The sequence below is a fragment of the Pinus tabuliformis genome, chromosome 3_1, assembly GCF_031772625.1.
Source record: "Pinus tabuliformis cultivar Carrire ecotype Pingquan chromosome 3_1, CPIR1, whole genome shotgun sequence".
NCBI classification, from domain to species: Eukaryota; Viridiplantae; Streptophyta; class Pinopsida; order Pinales; family Pinaceae; genus Pinus; species Pinus tabuliformis.
In genome coordinates, this window is record NC_142301.1 from 833,382,152 (window position 1) to 833,402,858 (window position 20,707).

The following is a 20,707-nucleotide window of genomic DNA, read 5'->3' on the forward strand; positions in this document are numbered from 1 at the left end:
GCAAGCTAAGCACAACAGGCATTAATACTCTCTATTATTAGAGGCAGAATTACCCCTTTTTTAAAATAATTAGGATTTAATTTTTGGCATTGCCATTTCCAACCCAGTGTAGAAGAGATATACTATCATGCTATATTATTATGTTATCTAAACGTTTTGGCTCGGTCAAAAAAAAAAAAAATCAAATTAATCAAATTAAAATATAAAATTGAGGTAAAATAGTAAAATTTACCATTGACAGCTTTTGGGCTCCAAATTTTGACAACGCATGGTTTTTTTCAATGGTATTCTTATGTAAGAAGTAATATAACCAACCCAAATCCATCTTAACTCTGGATCTACAATGAAGAGATGGATCAAATCTCTTGAGGTGCAAACCTCTTTTAGAATGAAAAGAGATTTGATCTCTCTTGGCGCATGGTAGATCTGGATTTAAGATGGATCTAGGCTGGTTATTATTGCACTCATGCACATTAATTGAAGGAATAAAATTACAAAATGTATAAAGCTAATGCCAAGAAAGTATAGCCAACAGCTACTGGATATGTTGATTACAAAATAAGCTTCATGTAGGGCTGGTTAGACATCATAACAATCCTCTCATATATTAGTCAAAGGAATATATTCACATAGAAAATACTACAAGATGGTTGAACAAGAGGTCTGGATAATGTACTGTTATTGCACAACACTATCTTCATCCATGATGGCCTATTTCATCATAAACAAGCAGTGCTAACGAACTGGTCAAAAACAGCTCATAATGATTTTCTTGACATTATTTGAACGTAAATTTATAAGCAGCCCTAAACAAATTGCTGCTGGTTCTTCACACATTAATAACAGAAATTAATAATCAGCATAACGCCATCTTATAGTGCACAAGTACGGACTCCTATAAAGATCTCAGCCACCAATCATATAAATATGTTTCATTTAGTGACCTGAGATCATATTAACTTGATCCCTCAAATACATCCTCGTGGCGGAACAGAATTGGAAGGGTGTGCAAAAGCGTGATATAAGAAACATGTACATAAATAATCATAAAATAACTCTGGCTAGTGACATAGCCAGGAAGGAATCGGTAATTTTAGTTGGACCCCACTTAAGACGATTCTGAATTGACTGGAGATTGTTTTACAAGAATGATACGGAAGAAACTACTAAGGATTCTTCTTCATCTAGGAAAAAAGGAAAAGTGGAGAGACCAGGTAAGAAAAGCACATAGATGATGCTTGCAAATAGATAGACCCCAGAATCTGTAAGAGTCGTCCATCATTGGAAATTGAGCCGATTATTGACCCAATGGTGAATTTGCGATTAAAGCCAGGAGTAACTTGCAAGTCGTTGGTGATTTTGACAAAAAAGACACTGCACACTCCCGGCATTGTAGCTGAAATAGGAATTGAAGGCTTACTGATCAAAGTGCACAAGGGAATTTAAATAGACTCGGGATCTAAGGTGATCATACATCTGTGCTTCAGTCACTTCTGAGTTCATGAAATCTTTCTTCCCCTTTGAACAGAAAAATAAAGATCATTCTGACAAGAGTCTTTACTTTCAAACGTACATTAATGTCAAAAAAAATGTAAAACAGTTGTAAGTTGGAATACAACAGAGTTTCTATTGATAAGATTTGTGGAAACTCAACATGCATACAATGAGCATGGACTTAAAACTCTTAAATCATAATAGAAATGTAAGCTTGCCGTGCTAAGAACTTCTAATGCTTCCCTAAATCACAATAAAAGTGAAGCCTTTTACTGCTAAGAAATTCTGATTCTTCATCATTCTTCATTGGATCACATTTACTCATAAAGCCCTTCTTCATGCCATACATCCACAAGAAAGTCGATCATCTCCTGCAATGCGTCCAGTAGAGTCTAATTATGCATGTCCAAGTAATATACCGACTTGTTCTAAGCATTTGTTACTCAACCTTTACTGTTGGAGTACTTATACAAACGATCACTATTGTCATGCAATAATAAAAGTGGCTGCTGTGAAGAAAAAAAAAGATGAGATTTACAGAGAAGACTCACAGGTAATGGAACAGGTTGTGGAAAAGGTTGGTTGGTTGCAAGCAAATCATCATATGTTGTGTTCCAACTGCAAGGAAAGCATCAAATTCTTCAAGTCCGTTTGATGCTAGAGATTAAGGTTTAATTGGACTCGAGTAAAATACCGAGTAAAATACCAGCCATGTGATTTAAAAATTTTAATTCAATGACATAGTTGTAAATAGCAAGAAGTATTAGCACCTCCAACATGAAAAATATATAACTATGAAGCTTTAATGTTGGCCAAAGATAAAACAAGAATTTACTGTTACATCTACTGCTTTGACAATTTAAACTATTATAATGGCAATTATTCTAATACTTAATGGAAAAAGCTGCAAAACATATTTAATAAAGTACAAGAGATGGACAAACTAAAGATTACTTATTATAATAAGCTTGCACACAGGCTTCCAAACACCACAGTAACCCATGAGAGTGGTCAAGTCTTGTCATATCTTTTTGACATTTATCAGGGAAGACAATATCACAAGAGAAAAAAAAATTGTGAAGGGAGTTGCATTGTGTTGACCACCGGAGTGGCACCTAATGATTATATGAAGACTCCATGTCCAAGGATAATCTAGAAGACACTTGTACCATCATATATCATCACTCAAAAAAGTTTTTTAACTCTACTTTTATCTTCTCATCATCTTTCTTGTACCCGGATTCCACACTCTGTGGGGAACTGTAATAAGCTAAGTCACATGACACGAGGACACGAGACACGGAGGACACGTAAATACGAGTATTCAATACGAAACGCAACGACCTGGAAACAGGACACAGGGGACACGTTTTATATATATTTAATAATAAATATATATATATATATAGATACCGAAATATAGTTTTTTATCCATATTAAATTGCAGGTTGCAGCTTATCTAATCAAATTAAAATATAATTACTTCTCAAAGTTCATAGTTCACTTTAAAAAAATAAATAGAATCAAAATTTACTATTTAGAAATTAGAATGTGATATGCTTGGTCTTGATTCTTGAATATTCAATGTTCATTGTTCATGTACAACTTACAAGCACATAAGAAAATAACTAAAGTCTAATCCTATTGATTTCCTCTACCCCTCTTGCGAGAAAATGCCACAGCTTTCCCTTTCCCTCTAGATGTAGATGTTGGTGCTGGTGGAGTTGGCAGTGGAGTTTGCTATGCTCTAGAAGCTGAAGAACTAGAAGTAGGAGCTATAGGAGGTAGACCACGTCCTCTACTGGTGGCAGGGGTAGCCCGGGCAGGTGGTGTCACCTGGAAACATTACAATCTCCCAATCCTGAAAAACTGATAAGTCTGCTGCATTTTGAATGAAATATAAAATTCTACTTTCTCCATATGAAATCCAATGAGGTCGGAACCACTCTCAAACATCCCGAGTCATTTCTTAGTAATGTTAAAAATTTAAGTAAAATGATGAAAATGAAGATTAAGGAGAATGTCACTTTTACTTCAAGAATTTAACATTACCATGAATAGAATATCAATACTAGGGCCTAGACTTGATCATTAAGCTGCCCCACTCAAAAATTATTTGTTTCTTTCAAAAAAAATTGCAGCTTATGCAGCAACATTTTCTATCAACGGAATACACGTTTTCCAGATGCAGGACACGACGAAAACTGGCGAATACGTTTTACATTTTATAGGACACGATGAAAAACGTTTTCGACACGTTTTAGGGCCGTTTTCGTGTCCAACATGTAAAATACGGGACACGGGACCTTGGAGGACGTGTCCTGTGACTTAGGGAATAAGTAATACTAGTAATAATGAGTTTTTGAGTCTGTAACAGGGCTAAGATGTGGGGCTCGATCAACAAATGAGTACACCTTGGAGTGTTTTTTATCTGGTTAATTCTCCCTTCTTTTTCAAAGGCGGATAATTTTCTCAATTTTTTCACTCACGTTTTACTCCAAAGCCGGGGTGACGGTTTGAAGGTTGAGCCCTTAACACATCTTAATGTCTAGAGTCGATGTATATTACCATACTAGATCACACAAAAAATTTCATGGAATTTGGTTAGGTCTAGGTAGTCATTTTTTTATTTTTAGATTTTCCACACTACAGAAATTGCTAATAAAATTGTATTTGTAATGTAATAAGTGATGTCTAGAGAAGTTTTATAGAGTATGAATAATGAAATTTGTACCTCTCACCCTCAAATTTCTACTATGACACACTTTAAGGGGTTAAAAATGTGTTTTGAACCCTCAAAACCCATTTTTTCTAGGTTTAGTGGAAAATCTGACAATTAATTAAGCCAGAAATTAAATAAATGGAGAAAAATAAATATCCACATATGCTAAATGTTGAAATGTGGTGGAAAATTATGGGGAATTAAAGTGAAGTCTCAAGGTTATGTGAACTCTTAAAATCAAGGAAAAGACGTGCTCAAATAAAATTGAATTTATGGCATTAAATGAGAAAGTTGCTCACTTGGAAATTCGAATTTGTAATGCACATTTGGGAAGATTTTGGAGAATATTTGGTGGAGATTTTTGTGGGAAATTGTCCTCACATGGGTTACCACCCATATACACTTGTCATTTTATCATAAAATTCGAATTTGACACATAAGGGAAGAAGAAAATGATGTCTGCTTGCTAGAATTCGATTTTTACACTTGGCATTGTAGCTTCATTCAACAAATTTGAATTTCTCTTTGGGATTGTCACCTCATGCCACTTGTTTAATCACTTCTACATTGGGATTAGCTCCAATGCCATTTGGCATTGTCATTCTTCATTGGGATTTGCACCCAACTCTCTATATAATAGAGCCATGGGCTCTCATATTGTATCATGTAATAAGCTATTGGGCTTGAGGAAACTCTGTCATTATGTCATTGCGTACTTTCTTAATATAATCAAGACTTTCGGGGTATCTGGTTGGTGTTCTCTTGGCGTTATGAGGTGATGTCCTTTCATATTACTGCTATTGTATTTAATTTCTTTAACATGTTAAATCAACATTAGTTTATGCTTGCCATATTGCTTGGATTGGTGTGTGCAGGCTATCTTGTACATATTATTGATTTAGAATAGTATTCCAGGGATAAGCTTGTCAATTCATTTTAGGAGGAATGTTTGGTTTATCTTATTCATTATATTGTTCTAATCTTGTGCAAACTAATACGTGTTCAAGTGTGTAGGAGAGATCTTTTGTATTGTGTGTAGGAATCCATCTGGAAGTGAGAGAAATCCCAATTAGAACAACTCACTCCTAGAGTCACAACGATCCAAGACTCGGTCATTTTTTTGCTCCAAGTTTTCCATCCAACGAAGAGCAAAAAGGAGTTTTCTTAATCTATAGCTACTTAATCATCCATTTAAAATTCAAAATACTTCTTTGGTCCTAGTTATTTCAAAGTTATATCTCATAATCAAGTGTTATTTCTAAAGCTAGGCAACTGTGGGGGTTCACTCTCATTACTTGAGCTAGTACTTCGTAAATTAAATTCTAAGTTTAGTTTTGATTTCTTTTTTCTAATTTCACATTGACAATTGATAATTTTTTGCGTTTTGCAGCCCATAGGCTTGAGCATTGGGCAACAAGGAGCTTGAGGAAAAGCCTTTGAAAACTACTCACTCGTGTGTATGCAGGACCCCCTCACGCTATCCAAAGACTGATTTCTAAGGAGGCCATAATCACTTGGGAGAGTTGCAAACTCATCGAAGCCGTGGGCCTTTTGAGCCTTGTGAATCTCTTTTGGAGAGTTCTTTTCATCTTCAAGTTTGTTCTTGTTATATTTTTTGGGGGGAGAATCTAGCTCTGTTAGTCTCATCTTTGTAAAGATCTCTCTCGTATTGTGGACTGCCCTCTTAACGGCATTTTTATCTGCTTTAAGCGCTAATAAAAAATAAAAATAAAAAGTTGGAGGGAGCTTGGGATTTTTCCCTTGGCATCCCCCTTCCTCATTTAGAGGAGGGATTCTTGTGGGTGGCCTAATCTTGCTTTTATTTTTTCTTAACTTTCTAGCTTTTAATTTCATATTGTGCATGCTTAAAAGCAACACATTTCACTTTACATACAAATTTTTACTAACCTTGTATTTAAATTCCCACATGCATACACTCAAGTTTTGCAAACTATTTCTCTTTGAAGCATTTGCATGAAACATTAATTTAATTTGTGGAATTAACACAATTTGCACTTCATCTAGACATTTTATTACAGAAAGGCCCCAAGCCTCACTAAAACTTACCTCCAACTTAACTTGGTTGAATAGACTTTTAGGGACCCTCTACTTCTATTGACTCTTCTTTGTGAGATCCAAATATTTGGGCAAGGTGAGGTCTGAGGACTAGAGTTCAATTGTAACTTTGCCTTAGCACTAATTAATAAAATAAACCAAGAACTCATTCCATCATATTTGCTTTGTTTGCAAAGTTATTAAATTTCTTGTTATCTTAATGGTTTAAAGTCTCACATGCAAATCTTCTTTCAAGAGGCACTTTGGATGCAAACATTCTAATTCCTTTTAAATTTTGCAACAAGTTTAATTTTTCTTGTACTAGAAAATTAACTCATCTTGTGATTTAATTATTGCCATAATTGGTTGATTTCACTTTCAAGTACTATTATTTTGGGTTGCAAACTTAATTGCATGTTGTCATCTTGGTCTAACATTTGAGTTATTTTTGTATCATTTTGAGCAAGATAGTTTCCATGCTTTGATTTGTAGAGTTATTCATCTTAAAAGCATTTATAATATCTTGTGCTAACAATTTATTGTTTCACTTTTCAAGATTATTTTGGCTTTCCATTTGAAAGCATTTCACTTCATTCTAAGCAAATATGATTTCATTTCTTAAAGAGCAATACTTTGAAGGCACTAGTTGTTTATGTATTTCATGCTTATCTTATGTATTTATGGTTATTGCTCATATCAGTTTTGCTTATAAATCTTTAAAAAATAATATATTTAACTCTAACAATTCTCCTAGAAACTCACATTTTTTAAACTTAACTTTTCATTAGAGACCACCACCCTTAGCTAACCTAGGAGATAGCTTATAGACGGAGAGAGTTGGGATTAGTGTGACAGCCCCTTCTCTGAATTCCCTGCCACCAACAACACCTTGTGGGGTTGAAGGCTTTTATCACTGACTTGTAGGTAGGTGTAGGTAGCAGGGTCAACACGCCACATACACAATTGGTGTTGGAGAAGTGGATTATGACAAAGCATAGACTTTTGGCTAATAAAAAAAGGAGAAATGTTATAGGCAAAGGTAAAGGATTGACGAGACAAGTGGAGTGTCCAAAGAAAAGGCCAAGAATGACAATCTTGAAGGTGGCAATCTCCAACAAGAAATCGTTTAACAATAGTTCAGCTAAAAGATGAACTCAAGACACAAACATTGATGATTGCACCTCAAGGAAGGGCATGAATGTGCTCTGTTGGAAAAACACGAGGTGGGAAGTGATCAACACGTTAACGGGTCTCGCTTTAGAGCTAGAAGATTTTAGGGAAAGGGTGACTGAATCAGGGTCATTATGTAAATTCAAAGTTTAAGGTAGAAGAATCCAGCACAAGGTCCAAGAAGAAAACAAAGGCAATTTCCCAATGCCCAACCTCAAAAATTAGTTTGATAGTGAACAAACTACATGAAATCAAAGAGAGAGTCTTGTTGGGAGGCAGAAATCAATAATCTATCTAATTAAGTGGAGCTCCACTTCAACTAATTAAGTGACTTTCTAGATGCAAAAAGGAATATCGTGAAAAGTGCCTTCCCTAAACAATAATCTATGATTTTCTTGTTGGACACAGATTGTCATTGATGTCAATATGGCAATATTCAAGAGAAGGAGACAGAGCATATCGGAGCCGAGAGGATCAAAAGGAGCCAGAGGAACCAAATCGGAGGAGCCACATATATCAGAGCAAGAGGAGCCATATCGGAGGAGTGCCAGCGCAAGAGGAGCCATATATGCCTTTATTAATACTATCGGGCGTTGTTCGGGCAATGAAAACCCACATATGCATGTATTAACAATTATCGGGAGTGGAGGCAAATCGCAGCGATATCGTATCGGAACCCTTAGGGATGAGAGCAGACGCGAATTCTTATTCAGATTGGTCCAGACCAGTGTTTTACAACTCCGACTCCGACTCCGATTCGGCCGAGGATCGACTCCGACTCCGACTCCGACTCGGTAATGACTCGGCCGGCTCGATTTCAATGACTCGGTCGTTGTAAAAAATACATTAAATATTTATTTTTTTTATAAAAAAACATAATTTTAAATATTTTAAACATAATTTTAAAGATTTTCATTCATGTTTCCAAACACACAGCATTATAATATAGATGGAAGACAACATATGTATTATGATCAAAGTAGGCTCATGAACTAGGAGACTTGTTGGGGACCAACAAGTTCTAGGAGATACACTTAGCTATCTTATGAACTTGATTATAATTCGTTCGCAACTGTGATTAATGAGTAATGTATTAGAGATCTTGATTAGATTAGACACTTCAAGATTTTCATTTAACAGTTAAGATACCAGTGCCTTCAATAACAATGCCCAAGTTATAAATTAGAAACACTTGTAAGTAAAATGCCAAGTCATAAGATGGGTAACTGCTGTAAGGAAAATGTTAGTACAATGAGATGACACAATAGATTGAACCTTTATTATGCAAACTGCCAAGGTACTTCAGTGTGGGAAATGCCCAACCAATCAATATTAACCAATGAAGCACTTCAGAACTGTTTAATGAAATAATGACAGTTGAGACAAAGAGAGCAAATGCTTTAGTTATGCACTTATTTGGGAAGCTTTCCACTTATGATTTAACAGTTAGAAACAAGTGACCAATGAGATGCAACTAAAACAAAGCTATCCAGGCCAGAGAGAACTTATGCAATATTCAAAGGTTCTCCAAATGCCTCAAACAACTCACTGTCACCAAGTATTAGACTACTGTAGCTTAATCCGTGACAAGAATGATGAGAAAAGAGCAAACTATCATAAGATCCACTCTCTGCACTGCTCCTAGGGCTCAATTTTATTGATATTCAGATCTGATATGTGTTGAAAATTCTGCAACGAGGGACTGTGTATTAGATTGCTGTCAAAGAAAATTTGTCTACCCTTATGCAAGATAGTTACCAATATGCAGGGAACAAATGTACAAGACCAATCTTAAAGCCAAGGGCACTGTCTTATACTTCAAAGATACCTCAAATCAAACCACTTCAAACTGCATTACCCTTTAGAATCCATTAACTGCATTTAACTTTTTCAAAAATCACATAAAAAGTGAATTTTTTTCATCTTTTACGCTGCCCAGCTGTAGGTTCATTGACTCGGCCGAGTCATAACGGACTCGGCCGGGTTGACCGAGTTACATATGACTCGGCCGAGTCATTGGATGACTCAGCCGAGTCATATGTGACTCGGTCAACCGAGCCGGGTTGCTGGCCGGGTCAAAGATTTTGGTGCTGGCTCGGTTCGAAACGGCCGATTCGGATTCGAAACGGGCCGGTTGTAAAACACTGGTCCAGACCCATATCGGGTTCGGAGGAGGGAGTGTTATTGTCTATGGCGACCGCCGATAAGCGGACCCGCCGAAATATATATAGCGTGGCATCTAAACCTTTTCGGGTCCGAAAGGAACCTCAGCGCGGTTAAGTGACGAGCTCTGAAATTCGGTGCCGAAGTATTATATTGAGGATGGTTTAATGGGTCGTCGAGTCCGCAAGGTCCGTTAGACTTTGAAACTACCAGAAGGGAAGTCGCCGAAATCCATCGGGACCGAAATCATAATAAAAGGCAGCCTAAAGGTGTGTCGGGTCCGCACCTCGTCGGAGGTCAAGCCTTAACAGTTTTGTAGTGATCGCCGAAATCCGGATCCACCGATAATTATAAAGGCGGACGGATAAGAATTGAGATCCGCGTCTGTTGAATGAGAACAGGAATTACGTTATTTTCCTGTGTTAAAATATATGTGGCTGCGGGGTTTTTATAGTGTTGGCCATATATTGCATATGATATAAGGCTTCTGATGGTTGATTTAAAGTGCTCGGGTGGTGGCTTCCGATGGTTGATTAAAACGCTCGGGTGGTGGCTTCCGATGGGTGATTAAAAGCACCGATAAAGCCTGTAAGACAAAAAAAAAAAAAAAATTGGAAGTCGAAGTGTCAAGCTACTCCAGTGTATGCCTGCGATCATGAGCAAAACAGGAGTGTTGTTATAATTTTGATGTATGTACCCTGTGATTATTGGAACGGTTGGATAAACAGAGGTAACTGACAGGGCAAGCAAGCGCTGAGGAAACCGAAGAGCCTACGAAGTAAGGAAGCTGAAGAGCCTGTGAAGAAAGGAAGTCAAAGAGCCAATGAGAAAGAAGAAATGAAGGGACAGAGGCATGGAGCATATGAAAAAAAAAAGCAGCAAAAAACAGTGAGAGTAGTTGTTGTTGTTCGAGGACGGGATAACCTGAGCATGAGATAGTGGAAGCAGCAGAAGAAAAGGGGGCAGCAGAAGCAGTGGAAGCTGAAAAGAGCGCAGCAGCACACCAATGTATACCAAAGAGGTTGGAGCCTCAGAATTGAACAGGATTGAAGTCCTTGGGAGTTGGTGCTCCTAAGTCCAAGATTGGTGTCTTGGCAAAATAGAGTTGGTGCTCAGGAGGTTGGAGCCTCACCAAAGTCCAAGTTGGAGCTTGGCAACCAATTGTGACAATCTATTTATTGTATTTATTTTTACTGCACAGTTATATTAATAAAAGCATTTATTCCTGTTGTTCATTTTGTGTTTCTGAACATATATGTTTTAACTAGTAAAACAATAGTGAGAAAAAGAAACACTGATTCACCCCCCTCTCAGTATTTCCAACAATTGGTATCAGAGCGGGCTTCTTCATTCTAGCCTAACAGCTTGAAGAAGGATCAGCAACCATGATGAGAAATCATGAAGCATCAGGAAAACCTCCTCTGTTCGATGGCACTAACTTTGGGTTTTGGAAGAAAAGAATGACTTACTATTTAATGTCCCTTGGACCTGAACTCTGGCATTTTTGTCAAACTGAATACCGAGCGACTTCCACTCTTCCAACAGACCAAGACGAGAGGAAAGCCTACACTGCAAATGCAAAATCCATGAACTCTATCACTAGTGGAATCACTGATTCCGAGTTTACAAAAATCATGCACTGTAACTCTGCCAGAGAAATGTGGGAGAAGCTAGTCAGCTTGTACGATGGAGACTCAAAAGTCAAAAAGGCAAAGCTCCAAACTCACAGAAGACAATTTGAAAGTTTGAAGATGGAAGAGGAAGAAGACATTGCAGCATACCTCCTCCGAGTAGCTGAAGTGGTAAATTCCCTGAAAGGATTGGACGAAAAAGTTGAAGAAAGTACTATTGTACAAAAGGTATTAAGGTCTCTTCCAGACAGATTTGACTCCAAAATAAGTGCTATAGAAGAATCAAAGGATCTTGACACCCTCAAAATGGATGAACTCCATGGAATTCTCACTGCCTATGAAATGAGGAAAGGTGGACCTAGCTCCAAAGATGCAGCATTCAAGGCCTCAAAGTCAAAGAAAGGGAAAGAAAGGAATGACTGTAGTGATGAGTCAGATGTGGAATCCGAATTGGCTCAATATGTACGAAAGCTGAAGAGAGGATCTAAGCTTAAAGGCAAGTATCCTCTTATCTATTTTAAATGTGGTAAAATAGGTCATTATGCAGCAAAATGTCCTCATAAACATGACAGTGATGATGAAAGAAATTCTAAAAGAATGACATACAAAAAGAAAGGGTTCAATAAGAAAAACCTTCTCTCCAAGCAAGGTGAGTCTGATGAGGATGAGTTTATGGTCATCAAAAAGAAATCAGATGAGGAAAGCGATCATGATGAAAGCCAAGAAGCATTATTCATGGCACTCACAGATGATGATGACTCGGGGCCAGGAGGAAATGTGGATGAACTGTTAATAAGTGCCATTGAAGAGAACGAGAAACTACGGAACAAAATTATCTCTCTCAAAGTGGAAAACGAGGAAACAAGAAGGAGAGAAGATCTCTTGGAAACAAAGCTTAAGGAAAAAGAAGAGACTTGTGAAGAACGTGAGGCCGAAGTAGTATCTCTGAGAAAGAAGTTGGAGCAAATTAAAAAGGGTTGTAAAAGCTCTCAAATACTTGATACTATTCTGAAAAATCAAAAACCTCAACATGATAAGTCTGGAATAGGTTTCAAGGGAGAATCCTCAAGCACTAAGAATAGTGTGAAAAGCTATGCCGATGCACTTTCCTGCAACCCAAAAGATGAAGAAGTATCTTATCAAAAGTGCATCCCAGATTCCAAGAATAAAGAAAGAGTTACTCCAAAGAAGAATGTGGAGTCGAATCATGGACACTACAGCAAATACAAACATGTACTCCACCAAGGGCCCATCAAAAATCCAAAGGACAAGGGAGGAGTAATTCTCAGAAAGGAAAGCAAATTAAACCATGGTTGCTTCAAAACCATATTTCTTGGACACTGTTTTCAATGTAAAAACTTCGATCACCAAGCTAGACACTGTATGGCTCGCAGAAGTGAAAAGACAACGCATAAGGACCAAGTAATCAACTCATATGCTCCCAAAAGACAGGGACAAATCAAAACCTTCAATTCATTCGATCCCTTGACTAAATTTGATCTGACTTGCTCTTTTTGCTACAATAATGGACACTATGAACAAAACTGCCCACTCAAAGGAAGAAAGACGAGTAGCAAGATCTCTGCAATGGACAAATGCGGCCTAGCTCTATGTGCGCAAAATAATGGAAACCAGTGGTTTGTGGATAGTGGGTGCTCCAGACACATGACAGGAGACAGAAGGAAATTTATCTCATTGAGCAAAAAGGAAGGGAATGTGTCCTTTGGAAGCGGAACTCGCAAAATTGCAGGAAGAGGAACAGTTACTCTGATCAATGGAAAAGGAAAAGCTCAAGATGCTCTGCTGGTTGACGGACTCAAACACAACCTTCTGAGTGTCAGCCAAATTTGTGATCAAGGACATAAGGTTGTTTTCAGCACCAAAGACTGTGAAATAAGGAACTCTGCCTCAGGGAAACTTGTGGCAAAAGGAGTGAGAACACCAGACAATATTTACGTTCTGAACAAGATTCAGGAAAACAAATGCTACTTGAGTCAGGCAGATGAGAGTTGGTTGTGGCACAAGAGACTTGGACATACCAGCTTCGAAAATCTGGTCAATATCAGCAAGATCAAAGCTGTACAAGACATCCCAAGGTTGTCCAAACCAAAGCAAGCAATGTATGGTCCATGTCAACATGGAAAACAGACCAGAACCAGCCACAAGACAAAGGAACACTATACATCAAAGCCCTTGGAGATCATACATGCTGATGTGTGTGGGCCAACTAGAAATCAAGCACTCCAAGGAGAAAGGTACTTTGTATTATTTGTTGATGATTATACTAGAATGATGTGGATATATTTCATAAAATATAAATCTGAAACTTTTGAGTGTTTTAAGAATCTAAAAGCCCTTGTAGAAAATGAAAAAGATTCAAAAATTAAGTGTCTCAGAACAGACAGAGGAGGAGAATTCACATCAAACGAGTTCAGAGAGTTCTGCAATATGCATGGAATTAAAAGGGAATACTCGGTTGCCAGAACACCTCAGCAAAATGGGGTAGTTGAAAGACGAAACCGAACTATCTAAGAAATGGCAAGAACCATACTGTTAGCAGCAGACCTACAACCTAAATTCTGGAGGGAAGCAGTAGGGACAGCTGTCTATACATTGAATCGGACTCAATTAAGACCAAATTGTGCCAAAACTCCTTATGAGCTATGGAAAGGGAGACCTGCTTCGGTGAAGTATTTCAAAATATTTGGAAGCAAGTGCTTCATAAAAATAAATGATGGTTCACCTGGAAAGTTTGATTCTCGGGTTGATGAGGGGATATTTCTTGGATACTCTCCACGGAGCAAGGCTTACAAGTGCTACAATTTTCGACTGAAGAAAATAGTGGAAAGCATCGATGTAAAGGTTGATGAAGATCTTCCAGAAAAGGAAATTGAAGAACAGGAAGATGACTTTCTCATTGAAGAAGAAGAACCTAAAGAAGAAGAGATAGATGATGATGAAGAAGAAGAGGAAAGAGAACCACCTCATACCCCTTCAAAGATGAAGTATGTAGAAAGATACCATCCAGAAGAACAGATCATTGGCGATAGAGATGAAGGTGTGCAGACCAGAAGAAGGACAACAACCTCACCCAAGAGAAAAGTCGTTGCCCTCCTATCTATGATAGAACCAGAAACATTCACAGAAGCAAGTAAGGATCCTCATTGGGTAAAAGCAATGGAAGAAGAAATGTCCCAAATTGAGAAGAACAAGACATGGGAGCTGGTATCTCGTCCAAAGGACAAAAACATAATAGGAACCAAATGGGTGTTCAAAAATAAAATGAATGAGGAAGGACAGGTTATCAGAAACAAGGCAAGACTTGTCTGCAAAGGCTATTCACAAATTGAAGGAGTTGACTTTGAAGAGACATTTGCACCAGTGGCCCGTATGGAAGCTATCAGGATGTTCTTAGCATTTGCTTGCTCAAAAGGATTCAAAATCTATCAAATGGACGTGAAATCAGCATTTCTAAATGGGGAACTCAAGGAGGAAGTCTACATGGAGCGGCCAGAAGGTTTTGATCTGACAGCAGGAAAGGACCTAGTCTGTAAGTTGAAAAAGGCTTTGTATGGGTTGAAACAAGCTCCTAGAGCTTGGTATGCAAGACTGGATAACTATCTCCAACAACAAGGCTTCAAAAAGGGAGTCGCTGGAAGCAATCTATACATAAAGACAGATCAAGGTAAGTTACTAGTTGCTCTTGTTTATGTCGATGATCTGATTTTTGCTAGTAATAATGATGAAATGAGCCACGAATTTTCTCAAAGCATGGCAAAAGAATTTGAGATGTCAATGATAGGAGAACTGTCCCACTTCCTTGGACTTCAAGTATCTCAAACCAGAGCAAGATTGTGTATATCTCAAGCCAAATATCTAAAAGACATGCTGAAAAAATATGGAATGGAGGACTGTGCACCCATGAGCACTCCCATGACCACAAATTGCAAACTAAGCAAAGATGATGACTCCCCTCTAGTAGATGCAACTCATTACAGGTCAATGATTGGAGCCCTTCTATACTTAACAGCTACACGACCAGACATAATGCAAGCAGTAGGAATGGTGGGAAGATTTCAATCGGCTCCCAAACAATCCCATTTATTAGTTGTAAAAAGAATCCTCAGATATCTTAAGGGAACTTCTGATTTCGGTCTTTGGTACCCAAGGAACTCAACACTGACTGTAACTGCATACACCGATGCTGATTGGGCCGGAAATATAGATGATCGGAAAAGTACTAGTGGAAATGCATTCTTCCTAGGAGACTGTTTGGTATCCTGGCTCAGCAAAAAACAGTCATCCATATCATTATCCGCAACCGAAGCCGAGTATATTGTTGCAGCAGACTGTTGTACTCAGATACTATGGATGAAGGAAGCGCTAAAAGATGTCGACATATGTACAGATCAACCAATTACCGTTTATTGTGACAACACTAGTGCTATCAGTTTCAGCAAAAATCCAGTGATGCACTCAAGAACCAAACACATACCAATCAACTATCGTTTCCTCCGTGAGCAAGTAGCTGAACAAAACATCGCTCTGGAATATATCAGTACTAAGGAGCAGATAGCTGATATTTTCACAAAACCTCTTCCTCGGGAAGCATTCGAACATCTGCGACAAAAGATGGGGGTTATTTCTTTATCATCACTCAAGTTTATTCATAAAGATGCAGCAGGACAGGGGGAGCAGCTTGACAGGGGGAGTTCGTATGCATGCCTTTGCCATTGATGTCAAAGGGGGAGAAGGCAGAAGAATATTGCTATCAATAACAAAGGGGGAGATTATTGGACACAGATTGTCATTGACGTCAATATGGCAATATTCAAGAGGAGGAGACAGAGCATATCGGAGCCGAGAGGATCAAAAGGAGCCAGAGGAACCAAATCGGAGGAGCCACATATATCAGAGCAAGAGGAGCCATATCGGAGGAGTGCCAGCGCAAGAGGAGCCATATATGCCTTTATTAATACTATCGGGCATTGTTCGGGCAATGAAAACCCACATATGCATGTATTAACAATTATCGGGAGTGGAGGCAAATCGCAGCAATATCGTATCGGAACCCTTAGGGATGAGAGTGAACGCGAATTCTTATTCAGATTGGTCCAGACCCCGGAACCCTTAGGGATGAGAGCGGACGCGAATTCTTATTCAGATTGGTCCAGACCCATATCGGGTTCGGAGGAGGGAGTGTTATTGTCTGTGGCGACCGCCGATAAGCGGACCCGCCGAAATATATATAGCGTGGCATCTAAACCTTTTCGGGTCCGAAAGGAACCTCAGCGCGGTTAAGTGACGAGCTCCGAAATTCGGAGCCGAAGTATTATATTGAGGATGGTTTAATGGGTCGTCGGGTCCGCAAGGTCCGTTAGACTTTGAAACTGCCAGAAGGGAAGTCGCCGAAATCCATCGGGACCGAAATCATAATAAAAGGCAGCCTAAAGGTGTGTCGGGTCCGCACCTCGTCGGAGGTCAGGCCTTAACAGTTTTGTAGTGATCGCCGAAATCCGGATCCACCGATAATTATAAAGGCGGACGGATAAGAATTGAGATCCGCGTCTGTTGAATGAGAACAGGAATTACGTTATTTTCCTGTGTGTTAAAATATATGTGGCTGCGGGGTTTTTATAGTGTTGGCCATATATTGCATATGATATAAGGCTTCCGATGGTTGATTTAAAGTGCTCGGGTGGTGGCTTCCGATGGTTGATTAAAACGCTCGGGTGGTGGCTTCCGATGGTTGATTAAAACGCTCGGGTGGTGGCTTCCGATGGGTGATTAAAAGCACCGATAAAGCCTGTAAGACAAAAAAAAAAAAAAAAAAAAAAAAAGAAAAGAAATGGAAGCCGAAGTGTCAAGCGGCTCCAGTGTATGCCTGCGATCATGAGCAAAACAGGAGTGTTGTTATAATTTTGATGTATGTATCCTGTGATTATTGGAACGGTTGGATAAACAGAGGTAACTGACAGGGCAAGCAAGCGCTGAGGAAACCGAAGAGCCTACGGAGTAAGGAAGCTGAAGAGCCTGTGAAGAAAGGAAGTCAAAGAGCCAATGAGAAAGAAGAAATGAAGGGACAGAGGCATGGAGCATATGAAAAAAAAAAGCAGCAGAAAACAGTGAGAGTAGTTGTTGTTGTTCGGGGACGGGATAACCTGAGCATGAGATAGTGGAAGCAGCAGAAGAAAAGGGGGCAGCAGAAGCAGTGGAAGCTGAAAAGAGCGCAGCAGCACACCAGTGTATACCAAAGAGGTTGGAGCCTCAGAATTGAACAGGATTGAAGTCCTTGGGAGTTGGTGCTCCTAAGTCCAAGATTGGTGTCTTGGCAAAATAGAGTTGGTGCTCAGGAGGTTGGAGCCTCACCAAAGTCCAAGTTGGAGCTTGGCAACCAATTGTGACAATCTATTTATTGTATTTATTTTTACTACACAGTTATATTAATAAAAGCATTTATTCCTGTTGTTCATTTTGTGTTTCTGAACATATATGTTTTAACTAGTAAAACAATAGTGAGAAAAAGAAATATTGATTCACCCCCCTCTCAGTATTTCCAACATTTCTGCATTGTCACATGTTTTGAGTTTGGGATCAAATTAGGCAGTATTGGGTTTTCGATAAATTCAAATTGTCATATGAGATTCAAACATAAAATTCGCCATCAAATTCACGTGTAAAAATCTCAAGACTTTCAAAATATTATATATATATATATATATAGTTAAAAATTGCAAGCCCTCGTTAACTGAAACATATATGATATATGTTTAAACTCGAGGGTAAATATTCAAGTGTTGTTGTCCATCACCCTCAAAAATCCAGTAGCCAAGTCAGTCTGGTGGCTCCTCCTTTGATTGTCATTTGTCACTAGTTAGTATTCAATGATGAGTTGACTCATGAGAAGTCCCGCGCCCCCACAATTTGAATAATCACTCTCGCTCTTCGAATCTTGCTGAGCATTCAGCAAAAACTAAGCATCACATTTGTATTGAGGATGCTTCGGTCCTTGCTAATATTTCTCATTTCTCATTATCAGCGCAGAAAGTTCAGGGAAGCCATTGGGATAGAAAAGCAGGCAGCCAACAATCTTAATAGAGATAATGACTAGAGAATCAACAAAAATTGAATTGTCGTCATCTCCTTTAAACCTTCTTCTTCTTAATTTAATTTCAATTTTATTCCCTTTTTCCATCTATTTCAGTTATTCTCTTGTTATTCTCTTATTTTTACTTCTGATTAATTTATTTTAACCCCGGCTAAATTTTTTAATTTTTCTATCTAGTTACAATATATTATTTATAACATTTTATTATTAGTCTTTTTATATTTCATTTGGCTTAATTTTTATTCTTTTATGTTAATTTTATTTATTTTTACTATATGTTAATTTTATTTACTTTTTATTATGATAATAGTACTAAGGGTTATAATATTATTTTTATTTTTGTTTTTACTTATTTTTAGTTTTCCTTAAATTTAGATCTTTTTGACTTAATTTATTTAGTAAATTTTAAAATATTATATATTTACTCCTAGAGAATTACGTTTAGATTTCATTTAACTAATTTATATTTATTTAATAGCTTTTTATTTATTAATAACATTTTAGCGTATTATAGTTTTTATATAAATATTTATATAATTAAAATAGTTATATAAATATTTAATTATTCATAATATTTAATTATTATTTATCCCTGGTTTTGTTTGTATTTATATTTAGTATATTGCATTTTATATATATATATATATATATATAATATTTTGTTTGTATTTATATTTAGTATATTGCATTTTTCATATATATATATATATATAATATTTCATTTGTATTTATTATAAGCCTTTTATTTCTTTATAATAAGTTTATTTACTTTTACTTATCACAATAATATCAAGGGCTATAATATTTTTAAGGGCTATAATATTATTTTTATTTGACTTATTTTTAGTATTAGATATTTAGTCCTGGTCTCTACCATTATATTTAGATTTCTTCTAAATTAATTTAAAAGATTTTTTATTTATTAGCTTTTTACTTATCGATAGCATAGGGATATATTTTTTACCCCTATTAACTTGATTTTTATATAAACTATAAAATAAATAGTTATATAAATTTTTATAGATTTACAATATTTATTAATATTTAATTTGCATTTATTGATATTGATTTTTTCTTTTATTCCAATTTATACTATTATTATGATATTATGACCTTATACATAATAATATTTATTAATCTCTGAATTCAGAGTTCTGTGATCCATATTGAATAAAGAAAAACAATCGGTAGAAATCACATAGGAGAATTTTTGCCAACGTGTTTCGAACCGTCCAATGTAGCACATCGTTACGACAAGATGAAAAGACAGATCATGGCACCAGCTTAGTTCATATAAGGGCTCTAATAAACAGCGAGCTTATGAATAATATTATTTAATTTATAACATTAATTAATAGGAACCAATTATATTAAATAAAATCAAAAAATAGGTTAAGGTTCAAAATATTTATAAAATAAAAAGAATCAAATATTCAAAGTCAAACCTCAAATAATAAAGGGCTAGTTTATGAATAATATTATTTAATTAATAACATTAATTATTAGGATCCTATTATATTAAATAAAATCAAGAAATAGATTAGTTTCGAAATATATAAGGAATAAAAAGAATCAAACAATCAAAGTCAAACCTCAACCAAGAAGCACAGTCAAAAAATATAACAAAAGGAGTCAAGATCCTATTAATAAAAATGGAGTCAAGACCCTATTAATAAATAATAAAAAAATTATTGAAGAACTCAGAAAGATAAAAAATAAATAAAAAATAAAAAAATAAAAATAAAAATAAAAATTTCAAACTCAAATTATTCTCTGTCCGTTGAGTTGTGGCTAGGAGGTCTAGCGAGCAAGAGGTGCCTATGTTGTCTCTGTTTCAAACCATTCCCTCTAACCCTCCGTGTATAGTTCGACTAAAGAATGGTATTGCATCAATGGGTCAGTCTTAAAGATACATGTTTGTCTCATAAAGGGGGGTCGCAATGAACCCTGAGGTCTCACCCTTCTCCCATTTGTTGCATATTAAGGCTCTTCCTGCCGCTTATTATTTTGGTTAGATGAAACAACCTAGCGTTGGCTTTTGTAGCATCGGAGGTGTTCTAGTCTTGAAACTTTGTGGAGAGGTTAAAACACAAGAGTTCTCCATAACCTAGAAATTGTTTCTAGAAATTTCACCTAGAAGTGTCTCAATTAGATTGTTAACCTATTTTTAAATATTTCCCAAGTCTAAACTTAGGAAAAGGGCTTAATTAATCAGAATTAATTAAGATAAGGTGTGAATCATCTAGAAACTCACATGGATCGACTCAGATATGATCTTAGCCCTTGATTAAGTTTTAATCTTAGTCGTTGGAGTCTCAACATAAGATTATAATAAGAAGTCGATGGATAGATGGAGAACACACA

General features: G+C 36.9%; 1 protein-coding gene across 2 annotated transcripts in view; it reads right to left on the reverse strand.

Annotated features, from left to right (window-relative positions):
- Positions 1-1,020: 1,020 nt before the first annotated feature.
- The window catches only part of LOC149190080 (uncharacterized), a 138,271-nt gene continuing 118,584 nt past the window's right edge, over positions 1,021-20,707 (reverse strand). For both annotated transcript variants that reach the window (XM_089412020.1, XM_089412021.1), the window contains 2 exons: positions 2,046-2,112; positions 1,021-1,865 (listed from right to left, as the gene is read on the reverse strand). In XM_089412020.1, the coding sequence (XP_089268146.1) occupies positions 1,812-1,865; positions 2,046-2,112 (121 nt within the window). In that variant the 3' untranslated portion in view covers positions 1,021-1,811. The remainder of the gene's footprint in view (positions 1,866-2,045; positions 2,113-20,707) is intronic.